This window comes from Schistocerca serialis, chromosome 4 (assembly GCF_023864345.2).
Source record: "Schistocerca serialis cubense isolate TAMUIC-IGC-003099 chromosome 4, iqSchSeri2.2, whole genome shotgun sequence".
NCBI lineage: Eukaryota > Metazoa > Arthropoda > Insecta > Orthoptera > Acrididae > Schistocerca > Schistocerca serialis.
This window is the reverse complement of record NC_064641.1, coordinates 834,334,278-834,351,434: the sequence shown is the minus strand read 5'-3', so window position 1 is coordinate 834,351,434 and position 17,157 is coordinate 834,334,278. Positions and strand designations below refer to the sequence as shown.

The 17,157-nt window shown below is 35.5% G+C and overlaps 1 protein-coding gene across 1 annotated transcript in view; it reads right to left on the bottom strand.

Annotated features, from left to right (window-relative positions):
- LOC126473448 (arylsulfatase B-like) overlaps nucleotides 1-17,157 on the bottom strand; it is a 332,111-nt gene that overhangs the window by 15,001 nt on the left and 299,953 nt on the right. Inside the window, exon 9 of the mRNA XM_050100501.1 lies at nucleotides 1,491-1,633. Within this exon, the coding sequence (XP_049956458.1) occupies nucleotides 1,491-1,633 (143 nt within the window). The remainder of the gene's footprint in view (nucleotides 1-1,490; nucleotides 1,634-17,157) is intronic.

Here is a 17,157-nt window from a genome sequence, read left to right as displayed (position 1 = left end):
GGTTGAGGGTGTGAATGAAAAGATGTGACACAAAATCATAACTCAAAAAGCCTGGAGAAATTCCAACAAAATTTGGTATTTAGATGACTCATTTTTTGTATATAAGTAGTGTGGAAGTAAGATAATCCTACTACCCAAAGGAGATGGGGATGAGAAGGGGAGTCATTGCCATGAAATTTAATTTTATACTCATAGTGTTAGTGCAGAATCCCTTAGTAATGAGGTGCATTTCACCTGTGAAACAAATAATGTGCCAGAACAACAGGCTAATATAAACAGTAGCATTACTTTCTGTGAATTTTCAATTTATTCATAAAGGTTATCAACAGAAAATATTTTGATAACAGCTGTTGTAACCTCCACTTAAGTTATTATTCAGTTTATAATGCATTGGCACTTCAAAAGCTTAAGCTTTTTGCCTAACAGCATTACTTTTAAAGCAGTACAGCACTTATGTTTCTCAATTGTATACTAACAGCCAGTTACTGAAATGGGAAACAACTAATGCAGCACTGAAAACTATACATTTTTTAAAATTAATTTTGTAACTTTTATTCTGTGAAACAAGGTTAACTTCTGTATGAGACACACTATATGTTGTGTAATGAAGCTAACCATTATGTGCCAGATAATCTATAATATGTACTACCAACCTTGCTGTGTTTTGACTTGTTTTGAATTGAGCTTAGTAAGTACAGACTTCACTTATCCATTACATTCTCTGTTCTCAGGTGTATTTGACTCCTTGTTTATTGTGTTATTGATGGCGTGAACTATTCTACTACTAAATGTGGACATCACACATCTCAAGTGGTCCACTCTCTCCCTGGACTTAAATCTGATGTGGCATTCTCAGCCAAAGTATTGTAGCACTAACACTGTCACCACAAGCCAGTGATCAACCAGAGGGCTCTTGTCTGTCAATAGTAGGAATTACCATGATCCTTGCTGAACATCCTGATATTCAAGATGGTGAGACTTTGCATTTTGTGCTGCCATAGAAATGTATCACATCCCATGTGTTATTCTGTATGCCACTGGCAGGGTAACACTATTCACAGCAAGTGCAGCCTATCTCTGAGCATCAGATATACTTTGCATCTGTGTCACTATGTCAAGTGTAACAATATTGCTAATGCATATTTTTGTATGTACAACATTTCTGTTCCTCATGTGGCCTTATGGACATTGTCAGTCTTGTAGCTTATGGGAATGAGTGTGTTTTTAAAAGATTTAAAATATAGTTTAATATTTCTAGTCCAACTGTTCATTTGCATAAAAATTATTTGGCCAATTTTTGATTAACTTTTTTAACAGATTCTATTTATTAATATTATTTAATGGATTATATACATCTCATTGTTATGAAGAATCTTCAAGGAAATGGAAAAGCCAAAGTATACATTAACAAATGAGAAGACAGTAAAACAGATGTTTATTTACAACCACTGATAGTACTTGTCACTCAGTCATTATCTATGTGCTTTTACCTTTCACGAGTTTCCAGTCACCATCTGTCAATGCAGCATTTCCATAAATATCATCTATGTTATGCAACACCTGTGTCCTGTTGGATGGAGTATCATCAGATAGAGATTCCCAGACATTAATACCATCAATGTCTCCCAGATTCCTAAATCAAAGTGAGACACAATATTAATTACTTGCTGCTCTTTTAGTGTTGTTATATGGTATGAAAACTGTCCACCAGGAACATTTACAATAATTAAATAGGAATCAAGTTAGACGCTGCTGAAGTTGGAGCAAGGCTGAGAGATTTCTTAATTAAAAGCAATGTTGAACCTCCAACATTCAGAGCTTTAGGCAGTTTCTTCACCAGAAGAATGTGGAAAGTAGAAGGAAACAGAAAGAATGAATAAGATGCAGAGACAGAAAGTACAGGAAAGGAGTCAAGAGTAACAATGCGCTAAAAGCAAGGATTCAAATTCCAGTGGATATTAGTGAGCAGTCATAAGGACATAGATGAGATTTAAAAGTAAATTAATTTTCTGTACTTAGATTTAATATAGATGAATTATTTCATGTATGAAATGACTTTTGATTGTATGTATGTATGAAATGACTCTTTGATAGTGTGCCAGATATTGTATAACACATATGTATAACTGTCTAAAAATTACTTACTATCAAAATTGGCCAATCACAGAATGAATAAAGCGTATGGTTGTACAGCCTACTATGGATCATCCTAAAATATTGATCAGGTGTGCAAGACCCACACCAAAGAATACTGATTGGGGAAATTGAAAATATACAGAGAAGGACAGGTTCGTTTGATCTGAGGGAGAGTGTCACAGAGATTTTGAAGAAACTGAACTGGTAGATCCTTGAAGACAGTCATAAACTATCCCAAAAAAGCCTGCTTACAAAGATTCATGAACAGGCTTTAAATGATGACTCTATGAATATCCTACAACCCCCTATGTATCACTCCCGTAGGCTTCATGAGGACAAGATTAGATTAATTACAGCACATATGGAGGTATTTAAACGATCATTCTTCTCACACACAATACATGAATGGAGTGGGAAAAATCCTAAAACTGGTACAATGATACATACCCTCTGCCATACACTCCACAATGCTTTGCAGAGTGTAAATGTAGAAGTAGTCACCCAACATCTAATGCTGTTCATGCCCCTTATGTACCCAGCAGGCCTGGTAACAACATTAAATAGTAACAACACTAATGCACTCTTGTGGCTGTTTTACACGTCACAGTGAAAAATAATGTTAGTATATTGCATCGTAATATCAGAGGATTAAAAAATAGATGATCTTATTTGTTTAGAAGATTTAGAAATTGAGGGTGGCATAGATGTACTATACCTGTCTGCACATCGTATAATCTCAGATATGGAACAGGTAAATGTAGGAGTATATATGCTTTCAGCACATGAGAGCAGAGACACTATGGAGAGAGAACGAGTGCCCATATATGTTAAAATTTATCATAGTGAGAAAATTTTAGAAAATAAAAATTTTTGTGTAGAGCACATTTTAATGTAGATTTTCTGAAAGAGTCTGGTAGAAAGGTTGACCTTGAAGTATTACTTTGTTCTTTCAATGTGACATCAGTCATTGATTTTCATACTCGGGTAGTACAGCAAAGCAGCACATTAATAGATAATATTTTTATAGACCAAGATAAATTTAATCAAATATAAACTTTTTTTGTCTGATCATGATGCACAGCTAGTTACAGTACATGACATAGCTCCGTACAGTAATACCAAACAGGATTCCAAAATTGTGCTTTCAATTAATTATCTAAAAATTGCAAATTTTAGTGAAACCTTGCAACAGTTAGACTGGCATGAGGTGTACAAGGGACATGTTGCTAATTTAAATTTTAATCTGTTTCATTATAGATTTTTGTGAGTATATTTGAAAACTGTTTCCCTAAGAAAACAGTCAGATGTAATTGTGAGAAACCATCTAAAAAGCCATGGAGTATTAAAGAGATAAAAAGATCATGTAAACAGAAAATGGAACTGTATCTTATAGCTAGAAGAAGTAATGATCCAGAAACAGTCAAACATTATAAAAACTCCTGCACTGTATTAAGAAAAGTTATTAAAAAGTCCAGAAGTACGTGAATTATGTATGAGATTAGCATCTCTGATCATAAAATTAAAACAATTTGGAATATTGTTAAAAGGAAAACAGGGCAACTTAGAGCACATCAAGACAGCATTTCTGTCAAACTTAATGAAAAGTTTATTAACAAAAAGTCAGAAGTAGAAAATATTTTTAGTAAGCATTTTGTAAGTGTCACAGGATCCAGCTGTTCATTATAAAATGCAAGACTGTATATGGCAGAGGCAATACCTATACAGTTTGATAGAATTTAAATTCAACCCACCTCTTCTACTGAAATTAGGAAAATAATAAATTCACTCAAAAGTAACTACTCACATGGAACTGATGGCGTTTCCAGCAGAGTACTAAAAGCTTTACCCAACAGATAAGTCAGATTTTCAGAGCTGCTACATATAGCAGCTCACTGCAACAGGACATTTTTCCAGACTGACTGAAATATACTAGTGTTAAACCATTGCATAAAAAAGGAGATAGGTCTGTTGCTAACAACTACCATCCAATCTCACCTCTGACAGTTTCATCCAAAATTCTTGAAAAAGTAATGTATTCAAGAGTAGCTTCACATTTGTAAAAATGAACTACTAACAAAATGTCAGTTTTGTTTTCAGAAAGGCTTTTCAACAGAAAATGTTATATATGCTTTCACTGATCAAATATTAAATGCTCTGAATAACTGAATGTCACCCTTTAGGATATTTGGTGATCTCTCAAAGGCTTTTGACTGTGTGAATCATGAAATAATTCTAGATAAGCTTAAGTCTTGTGGTGTGAGTGGGACAGTGCACAAATAGTTTAATCTATATATATCTGGAAGAATGCAGAAGGGTGAAATTAACAGTCTGCAAAAGTCAGCAGAGCCCTTTAACTGGGGAGGTATCAAGAATGGTGTCCACCAGGTTCAGTCTTGGGCCCTTATTGTTCTCAATTAAAGTTTAACTTTCAAACTACTGTAGAAATAACACCACTGGTCAGAAGGACATCAAATTGTGACAGAATAATATCAGAGGTGCAGAAAATGTATGGTGGAAGAAAAATAAACAGTTACAAAATGTAGCAATAGTTGGCACTGTAAGCATCATAATTTAATAGTGGTCAACTACAAATGACAAATGAATCATTCAACAATGCCTAAGGTGTACATTTGACATTAAACAAGCTGTACTACTCAGTGTGCATGAGCGTACAGGTGTGATGCTTTAAGTTACGTAAGCCCATCCACCACTGCAAGGTCATATCACTATGAATGGCAAAATTCGGTTTTTAATTGTCCTGAGGCCAAAAGCCCCATAAAAAGCATCAATCACATTGGTTTTTAATTGTCCTGAGTCCAAAAATTTCATAAAAAGCATCAGTCAAAATCAATCAAATTAGAGTATTAATTTCCATGTAACTGGCACAAAACATGTTCAATATGCTGTCCACCATTTTTTGCGACAAGTTGAAATTGAGAAACCGGCTGAAGTGTTTCTGGTGTCATGTTCAGAATGTGTTGTGCTATACATATCTTTAGTGCAGCTAAGTTTGCAATTGTAACACTGAATTGTAACACAATCAGGTGATCGGGATGGCAAGGCTATAGGGAAATGGTGGCTGATAATTCTAGCATTTCCAAAATGGCACTTCAGCAGCTGCTTAACTGGATTTGCAGTGCGCAGTGTGCAGTGCGCAGTGTGCAGTGCGCAGTGTGCAGTGTGCAGTGTGTGAGCAAGAAATTCTAAAGTAAAGGTCTCTCTTGCTGGCAGGTCAACAGGAAGCAACTTGTGCACATGGGTAATTTTGAATGGATAGCAAAGAAGGATGTTTCATAGGATTTTATGCACCTTGCTCATGGGTATGTCCAATGTTCAGGCAATTCTCCATGCACTACATGTTTGCACACCACCACTTGTCTCCTCCTGCATTGCTGTGGCCATTGCTTCCACTGAGGTCAAATTAATTCATTTTCTCCCTCTACCAGGTTGCCTGCCTTTTCAAATTTCTGAATCATTTTCTCCAGACCAATGGCAGTCATTGGACCAACGCCTGTTTACAAACCCTTCAGTGTTGGTACTTCTGCAGAGCAATATGTGCACAGTCATCATTCCTGCAATACTGCTGTACAAGCAGAGGGCAACCCTGCATTGAGACAGTCACGGTGAACATCGCAGATGTGAAAGGAGGAAAAGCTGTGTCCCCAGTATGGGTATTCCAACTTCAATGGGTCATGTGCATGTCAGATGTTTTCATTTATGTATTCTGACACATACAGCACCATTTATTGATCAACTTTTACACTATTTTTTTTCTTCTGCCATACGTTTTCTGCCTTCTCTGATGATATTCCATTGCAATTTGACATCAGTCTGACAAGTGGTGTTATTTCTACAGTGTGTTGGAAGTTTAAATTTAATTACAATCATTCTGTGTATCAATGACTTGCCCCTCTATATTTTTGAAGATGCAAAGATAGTACTTTTTGCTGATGATGCAAGTGTAGTAATCATATCTAACAAACAAAAATTAGCTGAGGAGATTGTAATTTTTTTTTCAGAAAATTATCCAGTGCTACTCTGCAAATTGGCTCTAATTAAATTTTGAGAGAATACAGTATATGCTATTCTGTATAGTAAATAGCTTAACACCATTGATAAATATAGATTTTTAACAGGTATCTGTTGCTAAGGCAGAATATTAAAAATTTCTGTGTGTGTGCACTGAGAAGAAGGTGAATTGGAAGAAACACACTGATGATCTGGTTGAAATGGTTAGGTTCAGCTACTTATGTTATTAGGGTTATTGCAAATTTTGGTCATAAAAATATCAGTAGATTAGTCTACTATGCCTGTTTTCATTCACTGCTTTCATATGCCATCATATTTTGGGGTAATTCACCATTAAGAGAAAAAGTATTCAATGCACAAAACATGTCATCAGAATAAGAGTAGAGCCCACCCAAGATCACCTGCCAGACATTTATTTAAGGAACTCAGGATATTCACAGTATGAAATTGGTTATTAATAGGCCTTCCCAATTCAAAAATAATAGCAACGTGCAAAGGTACAACACTAGAAGAAAGTATGTTCTTCACTGTTATGTGTTAAATCTGACTTTGGCACAGAAAGGGATGAATTATGCTGCCACAAAAGTCTTTGATCATTTGCCAAATAGCATTCAAAGTCTGACAGATAGTCAACCACTAGTTAAAAACAAATTAAAAGAATTTTTGAATGACAACTTCATCTATTCAGTAGAAGATTTTTAGATATGAAGTAGTAACAGTATATATGTAAAGGAAACTTATGTTAAACTGACATGTTCCACATCATCACGAAGTGTCATATTCATGATCTGTTTAACAAGTATTAATATCAAGTCTTCTAATCGTTTACAAACTTATTGATGGCATATGTGTGTGTGTACAAAGTTACATTGAGAGCTAACCATCTTAGTCAGATGTCTTCTTGGTGTTTGACTTTTGTTGTCAGGCAGTGTATGTTAATTACAGAAAGTCTGGTATCAGTTTTGGTTTTTCAATTGGAACTATAGTAATTTCTGTTGCTAGTGTCATAGTTCTAAAACAGGCAAATTCAACGGGCTTTCACTCTTCAAAATTCAATTACTAGTTTCAGACTAATTACAATATTTAGTATTTAGGATTTATCTTTTCTGAACAAGAGTCTGATTGCTGTTGTATGTGGAAGTATGTGACTTGACATCAAAATGTGGAAATACGTAATGAGAAAACAAAGTGTTTCACTATTGTGATACAGGTGCAAAAGGGGCAGATGGAAAATGTAGATCTCATTCTGTCTGTGTCATCTATTATAGAGAACAGCTCCCATGTTTGAAGTTCTTACATCTTTACATGACAAGAGATGCCAAAATAATTCACTGATAGGCTGCTAGGACCATAACAGGTAAATGTTGCCACAGTGGTGATGTAACAGAGATGTTTACTCATCTATAATGGGAGTCACTTGACAAAAGATGCAGTGTTCTCATGAAACCTGTAAGGTAAATTTTAAGAACTGGTACTGAAGAGAGATTACACTATAAATTGTGGTCTGTCATTGTATATCTTGTCTAGTGACAATAATAACAGATAATGCCACATATTGAGGTATACAGAAAGGCATTTTCCTCTTGTTCCATACACAAATGGAATTAGACAGTGAGTGTCTAATAGTGATGAATAATTCACTCCACTGGCTTGAGGAGTGAATATATAGATTTAATATTTTATAGAAAAAAGTGTTTGATATGGTCATTCTGAAAGTCTTAAGGATGCTATGCAAATTTCTACTTTCATAGAAGTTTTCCTTTACACATTTTCAAAGCACTCTCCCCAAAGTTTTACATACTGATGGATTCTCTCAGATAACTTAATGAAAAGTCCACAATATGCTTTCATGATTAGTTGTTTAAGAACATTTTACATGCTAGAACAGTCAGAAAGAGAAAAATATCACATAGGACCTAATGGAGATTGTGAGATTGGTTTACTTCCATGTCCATTGTGTTTCACTATGAAATTCCTCAACAGGTGTCCAAGTTTTGGCTGTTCATAAAAAATGTGCACTGCTGCAGTGGAACAAGGTTCTGTACTAGCCTGGACACTCTGAAAAATCTCAGTAATGCAAACTTCATCATGACTGTCTGTGGATGACCTGTCTTGCTCTTCTGTGTTTGTGGTTGTTTTCAAACTGTTTGGCTTAGCCCAACTGCAGGTAAGATAGGGTGCCATAGACTAGAGTTTTACAAATATCAATCTTCTTATTCTTCTGCCAATACATTAATGGATGTTGACGACTACATGATGCATCTTTATTATATGAACCACAGTATGAAGTAGTTGATCTGCACTTTGTAATTCTGTTCAATGCTTTATGTTATCTAACTAAGAATTGTTTTCTTTAGCCTCATTCTTCCCTTCTGTTATCAACTTCAGAAACATGTATTTGATGTCCTGCAAGATATGTCCTAGATATGCAGTTTTTCTTCTTCTAAACATTGTTTACATTTTTTGCTGTTTGTATGTTCTTCAGAATACTTCATTGTTAGATATTCTTGCTGTTCATGTTATTTTAAGCATTCTGTAGTAAATCCACAATTCAAAGGGCTTGATATTGCTTACTGTTGTCACATTCAGTGTCCATTCTTCAGAACCATATAGAAGTACACACAAAATATAGCATTTTATAAATTGAACTCTTTGATTTAGATCTAGGTCTGTACTTGTGAGAATTTTCTTAATTTTATGAAGGCATTACAAGTGTTCTCCATGTGATATTTCATCTCCATGTCTGGTCTCCAATCTTTTACAGAGCCATGTTCCAACAGACTTAAACCTGACTATTCTTTGTATTAAGGAGCATTGAATTGTAGATTTGCATTTGTAAAGAAGTCAGGCTGTTGCATGACAATAATAAAATGTGTTTTTTGGTATTAATATTGAGACTTACATTACTGCTGTAACCTCCTACTATGTTGGTGAGTTGTTGAAGTTCATCTAAATTACCAGCAGTCATTGGTGTATCATCAGCATAGCAAATGTTGTTGGAGAAAAACTCCATTAACCTTTATACCTTTTTCTGTGTCACCAGGGACTTACTGAAAAATACTCTCTGAGTACAAACTGAATAATAGGGTGACAGAATGCATCTTTGTTGAACCTCTTTACAGGTATTAACTAAGTTCATGAACTCATTATCAAACTTAACCTGCTCTGTCTGATGCTGATACAAGTTCTCTATACAGTGGATGTCTTTCTGATCTATATCTATTCGTTTAAGAATTTTCATAACTTTATGGTGTTGCCTCCATCAAAGGCTTATTCAAATCAATAAAAAAGGCACACATTTTCGTCCTGATCATAGCAGTTTTGGGCTAGAACTTGTAGTGCGACTATTACTTTCCTTGTACCTAAACCTTCTCTAAACCCAATCTGTGTCTCCTCAATGAATTTCTTACATTTTTCAAATAACTTTTGATGGATGATTTTTCAGAAATATTTTCAAAGAATGGCTCACAAGACTAATGAGTCTATGATCTTTACATTTTCTTGCATTCTTCATTTTTGAAGAGGGAACTAATAATAGCCTCTAGGCAGGGTAATGAGCTGTATCATAAATTTTGTTAAAAATTTTGTGTAAGGCTCTGATAACCTCTTTGTCAAGTTTTCAAATCAATAAAAAAGGCCTACATTTTTATCCTTATGATAGCAGTTTTGGGCTAGAACTTGTAGTGTGACTGTTACTTTCCTTGTACCTAAACCTTCTCTAAACCCAATCTGTGTCTCCCCAATGAATTTTTCATATTTTTCAAATAATCTTTGATGGATGATTAACGAGTTTCATTGGAATTTCTTTAGATTCTATTGCTATATTTGTTCTAAATTTTCTATGACTTTCTCAATTTCTTTTTTCATAACTGGAAGTTGTAACATGGCACAATGGGACCATGCATTCTGTTGTGTCTAGACAAGACAGCCTAGACACAATGAGAGGAAGCCGAAAGGCACATGCTTAAACTCACACAGGCTGGCGTGAGGTCTGAAACAGGATACGTAATGAATGCTATAAAGAAAAGTACATAGCTGCTGGAATACTTAACTTTAATCCACAATTGGTGAACATTGGTCTTGTTGATACAGTATTATCATCTCAATATAACTTGGTGATGGCGCCTTGCTAGGTCGTAGCAATTGACTTAGCTGAAGGCTATGCTAACTACCGTCTCGGCAAATGAGAGCGTATTTGTCAGTGTGGCGTCACCAGCAAAGTCAGCTGTACAACTGGGGCGAGTGCTAGGAAGTCTCTCTAGACCTGCCGTGTGGTGGCGCTCTGTCTGTGATCACTGACAGTGGCGACACGCGGGTCCGACGTATACTACCGGACTGCGGCCGATTTAAAAGCTACCACCTAGCAAGTGTGGTGTCTGGCAGTGACACCACACATTCTATGTCTACTGATTCTGGAATACTTAATAGTGGAATACTTCTCACTGCAATGATCAATACTAATGTTGCATATTATACTAATTTACTGTGAACACCAAATCGTTGTTTGTGTTTGTAACTGTTACTGAATTGACTGTAATTAGCTTGATATGTTACATTTAGATAATTTTGTACCATAAAGGCAATTTAATTATGAAATTAATTGATTACAAAAAATCTAGAAACTTCAAAGTACATTTATTTCTAGACTCAACGCTCCACAGTTTTGCTTTGTCACAGTTATTTGTTCTATGAGAAGCATTTAATACAAGAATATTTAAAGTAAGTTACCATCCTTTGACTCACCATAATTTCCTAATATTTTATTTACTAATAAACTTAATTTTATGTAATTTTTGGTGTTTCATTCACATAACAAACATGATAGCAACTTAAAAATATTGTTTATCTCATTCTGCAATTTTCAGCATGAGTGACATGTATAAATTCATAAAATTTTAATTTTACTTTTACAAAAATTCTTATATAACAACACTAAATTCATGCAATGACCATGAAGAACAGAACAAAGAGATTAGGATAAGTATGAAGACATAGAGACAGTCATTTTTCCCTTGCTCTATTTGTGAGTGAAACAGGAAAAAAAAAAGATTGATAGTGATACAGGGTACCCTCCACCATGCACCATACAGTGGCTTGCGGAATATATATGTAGCCGTAGATGCCAATTGTGATTATGACTGTTAAATTATTATACAGGGTGAGGCATCTAAGTCAAAACACCCCTGGTATCTCCCCAACCATAATAGATACAAAGATGGTGTTTGGACAGTGAATTGTAGGGACAGGGACTACTTTAATATATCACATTTCATGTTTGTGCTATTTTTCATTACAGAGATATGAGGCCATCTTTGGTTTTTTAAAATGGAACCCTCTGTTGAATTTTAGCATAACATGATGGGCTTCAGTTTGAAATATGTGTACATCATAATATTTAGGTGAATAGTTTTTGAGACACAGATATGTTCTTGGATCGTGTTCATCCTTCGTAGCGGCGTTGTCCAATGTGACTTTTCCTGTTGTGTAGAGTACATGGCAGACATCGTGAGTCTGTTCTTACACAAACACACTCATATACCCGACAATAGTAATACGTACTGTGATATTTTGCGCAAAAATTAACTGATGATGTCACGCAAATATTATTGAGTTATTTGACAACTGTGATACCAAAATAGTAGACAACATACAGTATTAAAATACCACAAAATGTTAATACATTTTAAGTAACAGAAATACAAATGTAAATGAGGAGGCCCTTATTGATCACAATTATTTCATACGTATTTGTTTTTTGTTTAACAATATTTACTATTGATCACAATACAAAGTAAATACACATGAAGATGCAAAATACGTACTGTACATAATGCAAAACTTTACTGACGCATGTGCTCAAAATGCTTCCCCTCTGCTGTAATGCACACTTGTGGTCACCGTTCAAATGATTTGTGAATGGCTGCGAGGGTGTCACGTGAGATATCAGCTCATGCTTTGATGATATGTTGCTTCATATAGTCTGTCATAGGTGGTATTTGAGCATTCACTTTATGTTTGATTGCTCCCCACAGAAAAAAATCAAGAGGGGACAAATCAGGAGACCGGGCTGGCCGCTTCACTTCAGCACGTCGTCCTATCCAACAATCCGGGAACTTTTCATTTAACAGTGCTGTAGCCATACGGGAAGAGTGGGAAGGACAGCCATCATGTTGGAACCACATGCACTGACACGTAATTAGTGGTACTTCTACCAGCAAAATGGGCAGAACATTTTGCAGGAGCTGTGCATAGTTATTGCCATTTAGTATACCTGGAATGACGTACGGCCCCACAATGACATTTCCGACGATGCTGCACCACATGTTAACACTCCACGGTTGCTGATGCTGTACCTGTCGGAGCCAATTAGAGTTCTCTATTGACCAGCGATGCATATTATGCAAATTCACATTAGCGTGGTTGGTGAAAGTCGCTTCATCAGTAAAAAGCACCCATCGAAAAAACATTGGATCATCTTGTAGGCGCTGCAGAGCAAACTGGCAGAATTCCTGGCTCCATTTGAAATCCACACCGGAGAGTGCTTGATACAATGAGAGGTGAAACTGGTGAAATCTATGCCGGTGCAATATGCGTAGAACACTTCTCTTACTTATAACACATTCCGAGGCAATAAGTCATGACAAAACAGTAGGGTCATTATGGTCAATATGCACCAACACTAGAATGCCCTCTTCATGTACCTTGCCAGTTGCCTTCTCCTCTGCATGGTGTTCCATGATCCTGACTCAAGTAGTTTCTTGCAAATACGTGCAAGAAGCTGGCGCATAGGAAGCTCACGATCAGGATACAGCTCTCCATACCGCTTTATTGCTCTAACATTTCTTCTGCTTTCACCATGCACTATAAGCATATCTAACTTTTCTTCATTGGTGTATATGTCTGCTCCAAGAAACTGTGATGGAAATGAGATGTCTCATTGCCCCAGCAGCACATTTATACCCTTCTCTGCAGCTACCTCATGGGTCACCTTGCGGCGTTATCAAGAAGCCACTTTGAAGGATGAACACAATACAAGAACATATCTGTGTCTCAAAAACCATTTGTCTAAATATTATGATACACACATATTTGAAACCGTCTTTTTAAGCCCATCATGTTATGCTAAAATTTAACATAGGGTTCCATTTAAAAAGAAAACAACAAAGATGGCTTCATATCTCTGAAAAAGAAAATAGCACAAACATGAAATGTGATGTATTTAAGTAGCCCCTGTCCCTGTAATTCACTTTTCAAACAGCATCTTTGTATCTATTATGGTTGGGGAGATACGAGGTGTGTTATGACTTAGCTGCCTCACCCTGTATAAGCTACAAGGCAGAATCCATGTTGCCTCAGTCTTGTCCCAGTTTTTGTAAGTCATTCTTGTCCCAGTTTTTTTACCAGTTGAATTCTTGAATATATTGGATGATTTCAGTCAGATGTGTTGAGCTGTTTATTACATATTTAGTTAGATTAGATTAGATTAGATTTACTTTCATTCCAATTGATCCGTAGTGAGGAGGTCCTCCTGGATGTGGAACATGTCAGAAAAACAACAATACATGACAAATATTTACAACTAAAACAAATAAGCTAATGTACCATTCCACAGGTCCCAAGTGGAATGATCGTCATTTTTAATGAACACTAAGAGTCATTTTACAAATACTAATGCACTGAATTTAAAATAAAAAACGTTTTTTATTTATTTATAAGGTAATAAACATGTAATACAACTACTGTAATACTTATTTACAATGAACACATTACTGCACTGAAATGGTGCAGAAGTTCGATTATACTTACACACACACACACACACACACACACACACACACACACACAAATTTTCAGTGAACACATTACTGCACTGAAATTGTGCAGAAGTTATGTTGTACTTATATACAAATCAGTTGGTTTTACTAAGAAATTCATCAATGGAGTAGAAGGAGTTGGCCACCAATAAATCCTTTAGGCTTCTCTTAAACTGAATTTCATTGGTTGTTAAGCTTTTTATGGCTGCTGGCAAGTTATTGAAAATGTGTGTTCCTGAATAATGCACACCTTTTTGTACAAGACTAAGTGACTTTAAATTCTTGTGAAGATTATTCTTATTTCTAGTATTGATTCCATGAATTGAGCTGTTGGTTTGAAAAAGTGATATATTTTTAATGACAAATTTCATTAAGGAATAAATATACTGGGAAGCTGTAGTTAGTATCCCTAGTTCCCTAAACAGGCTTCTGCAGGATGTTCTTGAGTTCACACCACATATAATTCTTACTGCACGTTTTTGTGCCCGGAAAACTTTAGCTTGGCTTGATGAATTACCCCAAAAAATAATCCCATATGACATTATGGAATGAAAGTAAGCATAGTATGCCAGCTTTTTCATTTTTATATCCCCTACGTCTGACAAAATTCGCATTGCAAACAGAGATTTGTTAAGACGCTTCAGCAGTTCTGTGGTGTGCTCCTCCCAATTGAATTTATTATCAAGCTGTAATCCCAAGAATTTAACACTGTCCACTTCTTCTATCTTCTTGTCATCATATGTTAGACATATACTCTTGGGACACCCCTTACAAGTTCTGAACTGCATGTAGTGTGTTTTTTCAAAGTTTAGTGACAAAGAATTGGCTAGGAACCAGTGATTAATGTCCACAAATATTTTATTGGCTGATCTTTCTAAGACTACACTTGATTTGCTATTTATTGCAATGTTTGTATCATCGGCAAACAAAACAAACTTGGCATCTGGTAATGTTACTGATGAAAGGTCATTGATATACACAAGAAAAAGTAAGGGCCCCAAAATGGAACCTTGTGGGACCCCACATGTAATTAGTTCCCAGTTGGATGATGCCTGATAGACATGTATCAAGCTCTTTCCTAATAACACCCTTTGTTTCCTGCCAGAGATATAAGATTTGAACCATTTTGCAGCATTTCCTGTTACACTATAATATTCTAGTTTACTTAAAAGGATATTGTGATTTACACAGTCAAATGCCTTTGATAGATCACAAAATATACCAGTTGCCTGCAATTTTTTGTCTAATGAATGAAGCACATTTTCACTGTAAGTGAAGATAGCCTTCTCAATATCAGAACCTTTTAGAAATCCAAACTGTGACTTTGACAGTATGTTATTTGAGATAAGATGGTTATAAAGACGACGGTACATTACTTTTTCGAAAATTTTTGAGAATGCTGGTAACAGTGAAATTGGACGGAAATTTGATGCTATTTCTTTATCTCCCTTCTTAAACAGTGGCTTAATGGCTTAACTTCAGCATATTTCAGCCATTCAGGAAATATTCCACTGATAAACGACTGGTTACACAGATAGCTTAATATGTTACTTAGCTCAGAATCACATTCTTTAATTAACTTTGTTGATATTTCATCATACCCACTAGATGTTTTTGATTTTAAAGATTTTATGATGGACATTATTTCTGTTGGGGTAGTGAGGGTCAAATTCATATTATGGAAATTACTTGAAATGTCTGGTCTAAGGTAATCCATAGCAGCATCTACCGAACCTGACAACCCCATCTTTTCAGTAACAGTTATAAAATGTTTGTTAAAAAGTTCTGCAACACTATACACATCTGTCACCAATGTATCATTTACTCTTAATGCTATTTGTTCCTCTTCATGTCTGGTCCTACCGGTCTCCTCCTTCACTATATCCCATATTGTCTTTATTTTGTTATCTGATATGACTATCTTTTCCTTGTAATATATTTGCTTTGACATCCATATTACAGTCTTTAATATTTTGCAGTATTTCTTATAATGTGCTATAGCATCAACATTGGAAATGTTTCGGATTGACAGATACAGTTTTCTTTTTGTTTTACAAGATACCCTTATTCCTCGAGTAATCCATGGCTTCTTTGTAGATTTTCCTCTAACCTTGGTAAGTTTTGGGGGAAAGCAGTGTTCAAATAAGGTAAGCACTTTATTAGCAAAAATGTTATATTTTTCATTCATGCCATGAGCACTGTAAACATCAGTCCAGTGAATGTCTCTGAGGAGTGTCCTAAAATAATCAATTTTTGTCTTACTGATTACCCTCTTGAGCTCAGATTTAACAGATTTTATATCCTGTTCAGTATTAACATTTAACAGAAGGAACTGCATGTCATGGTCTGAGAGGCCATTGGCTATTGGTTTTGTAATATAATTTTGTTCATTGGACTTTTCTATAAAGATATTATCAATGGCTGTTTGTGAGCAAGTGGCTATCCTAGTGGGGAACTTTACTGTGGGAATTAAGTTGAATGATAGTGTTACTAACTCAAATAAGTTCTTATTCGGAGAGTCTTTAAGGAAATCTACATTGAAATCACCAGCAACCACTATTTCTTTGTTTTTGGTTATTAAATGGGCCAGTACAGCTTCAAGGTGGTTTACAAACAGATTAAAGTTACCTGCAGGTGCTCGATATACACTTAATATTATGAAAGATTTTTTGTGAAAATCTAATTCTGTTGCACATGCTTCCATATGCTGTTCTAGGCAAAATTTATGAATGTCTATGCTCTTAAATTTATGACAGTTCCTGATGAATGTGGCAACTCCTCCTTTCTCCATTTCTGATCTACAAAAGTGAGATGCTAACCTAAACCCTGTAACACTTAAAAGTTCTATACCAGTGGTCACATGATGTTCAGAGAGTCAGGTTACAAAGACAAAAGTTTTGAGATGCTTGGATGAAGAACTGCAGGCAACAAATTTTGTTAAACAACTAACTGATTTTGGAATAACTGATGTACACTCAGTGTTCAAGATCAACTGCAGCCTTGAAGTTAAGGAAACATGACAAGTTCACATTTCAACCAGTGGTCAGAACTGGGATCCATCTGAAAATATTAAAACTGGCATTTTAACAAATTTTTAATTTTAGAGCTGCATCCATCATAATAACTTTGTTCTATTGTGGCAAGATCAAAGGAAGCAGTTACGGATGTAAAATGCTAC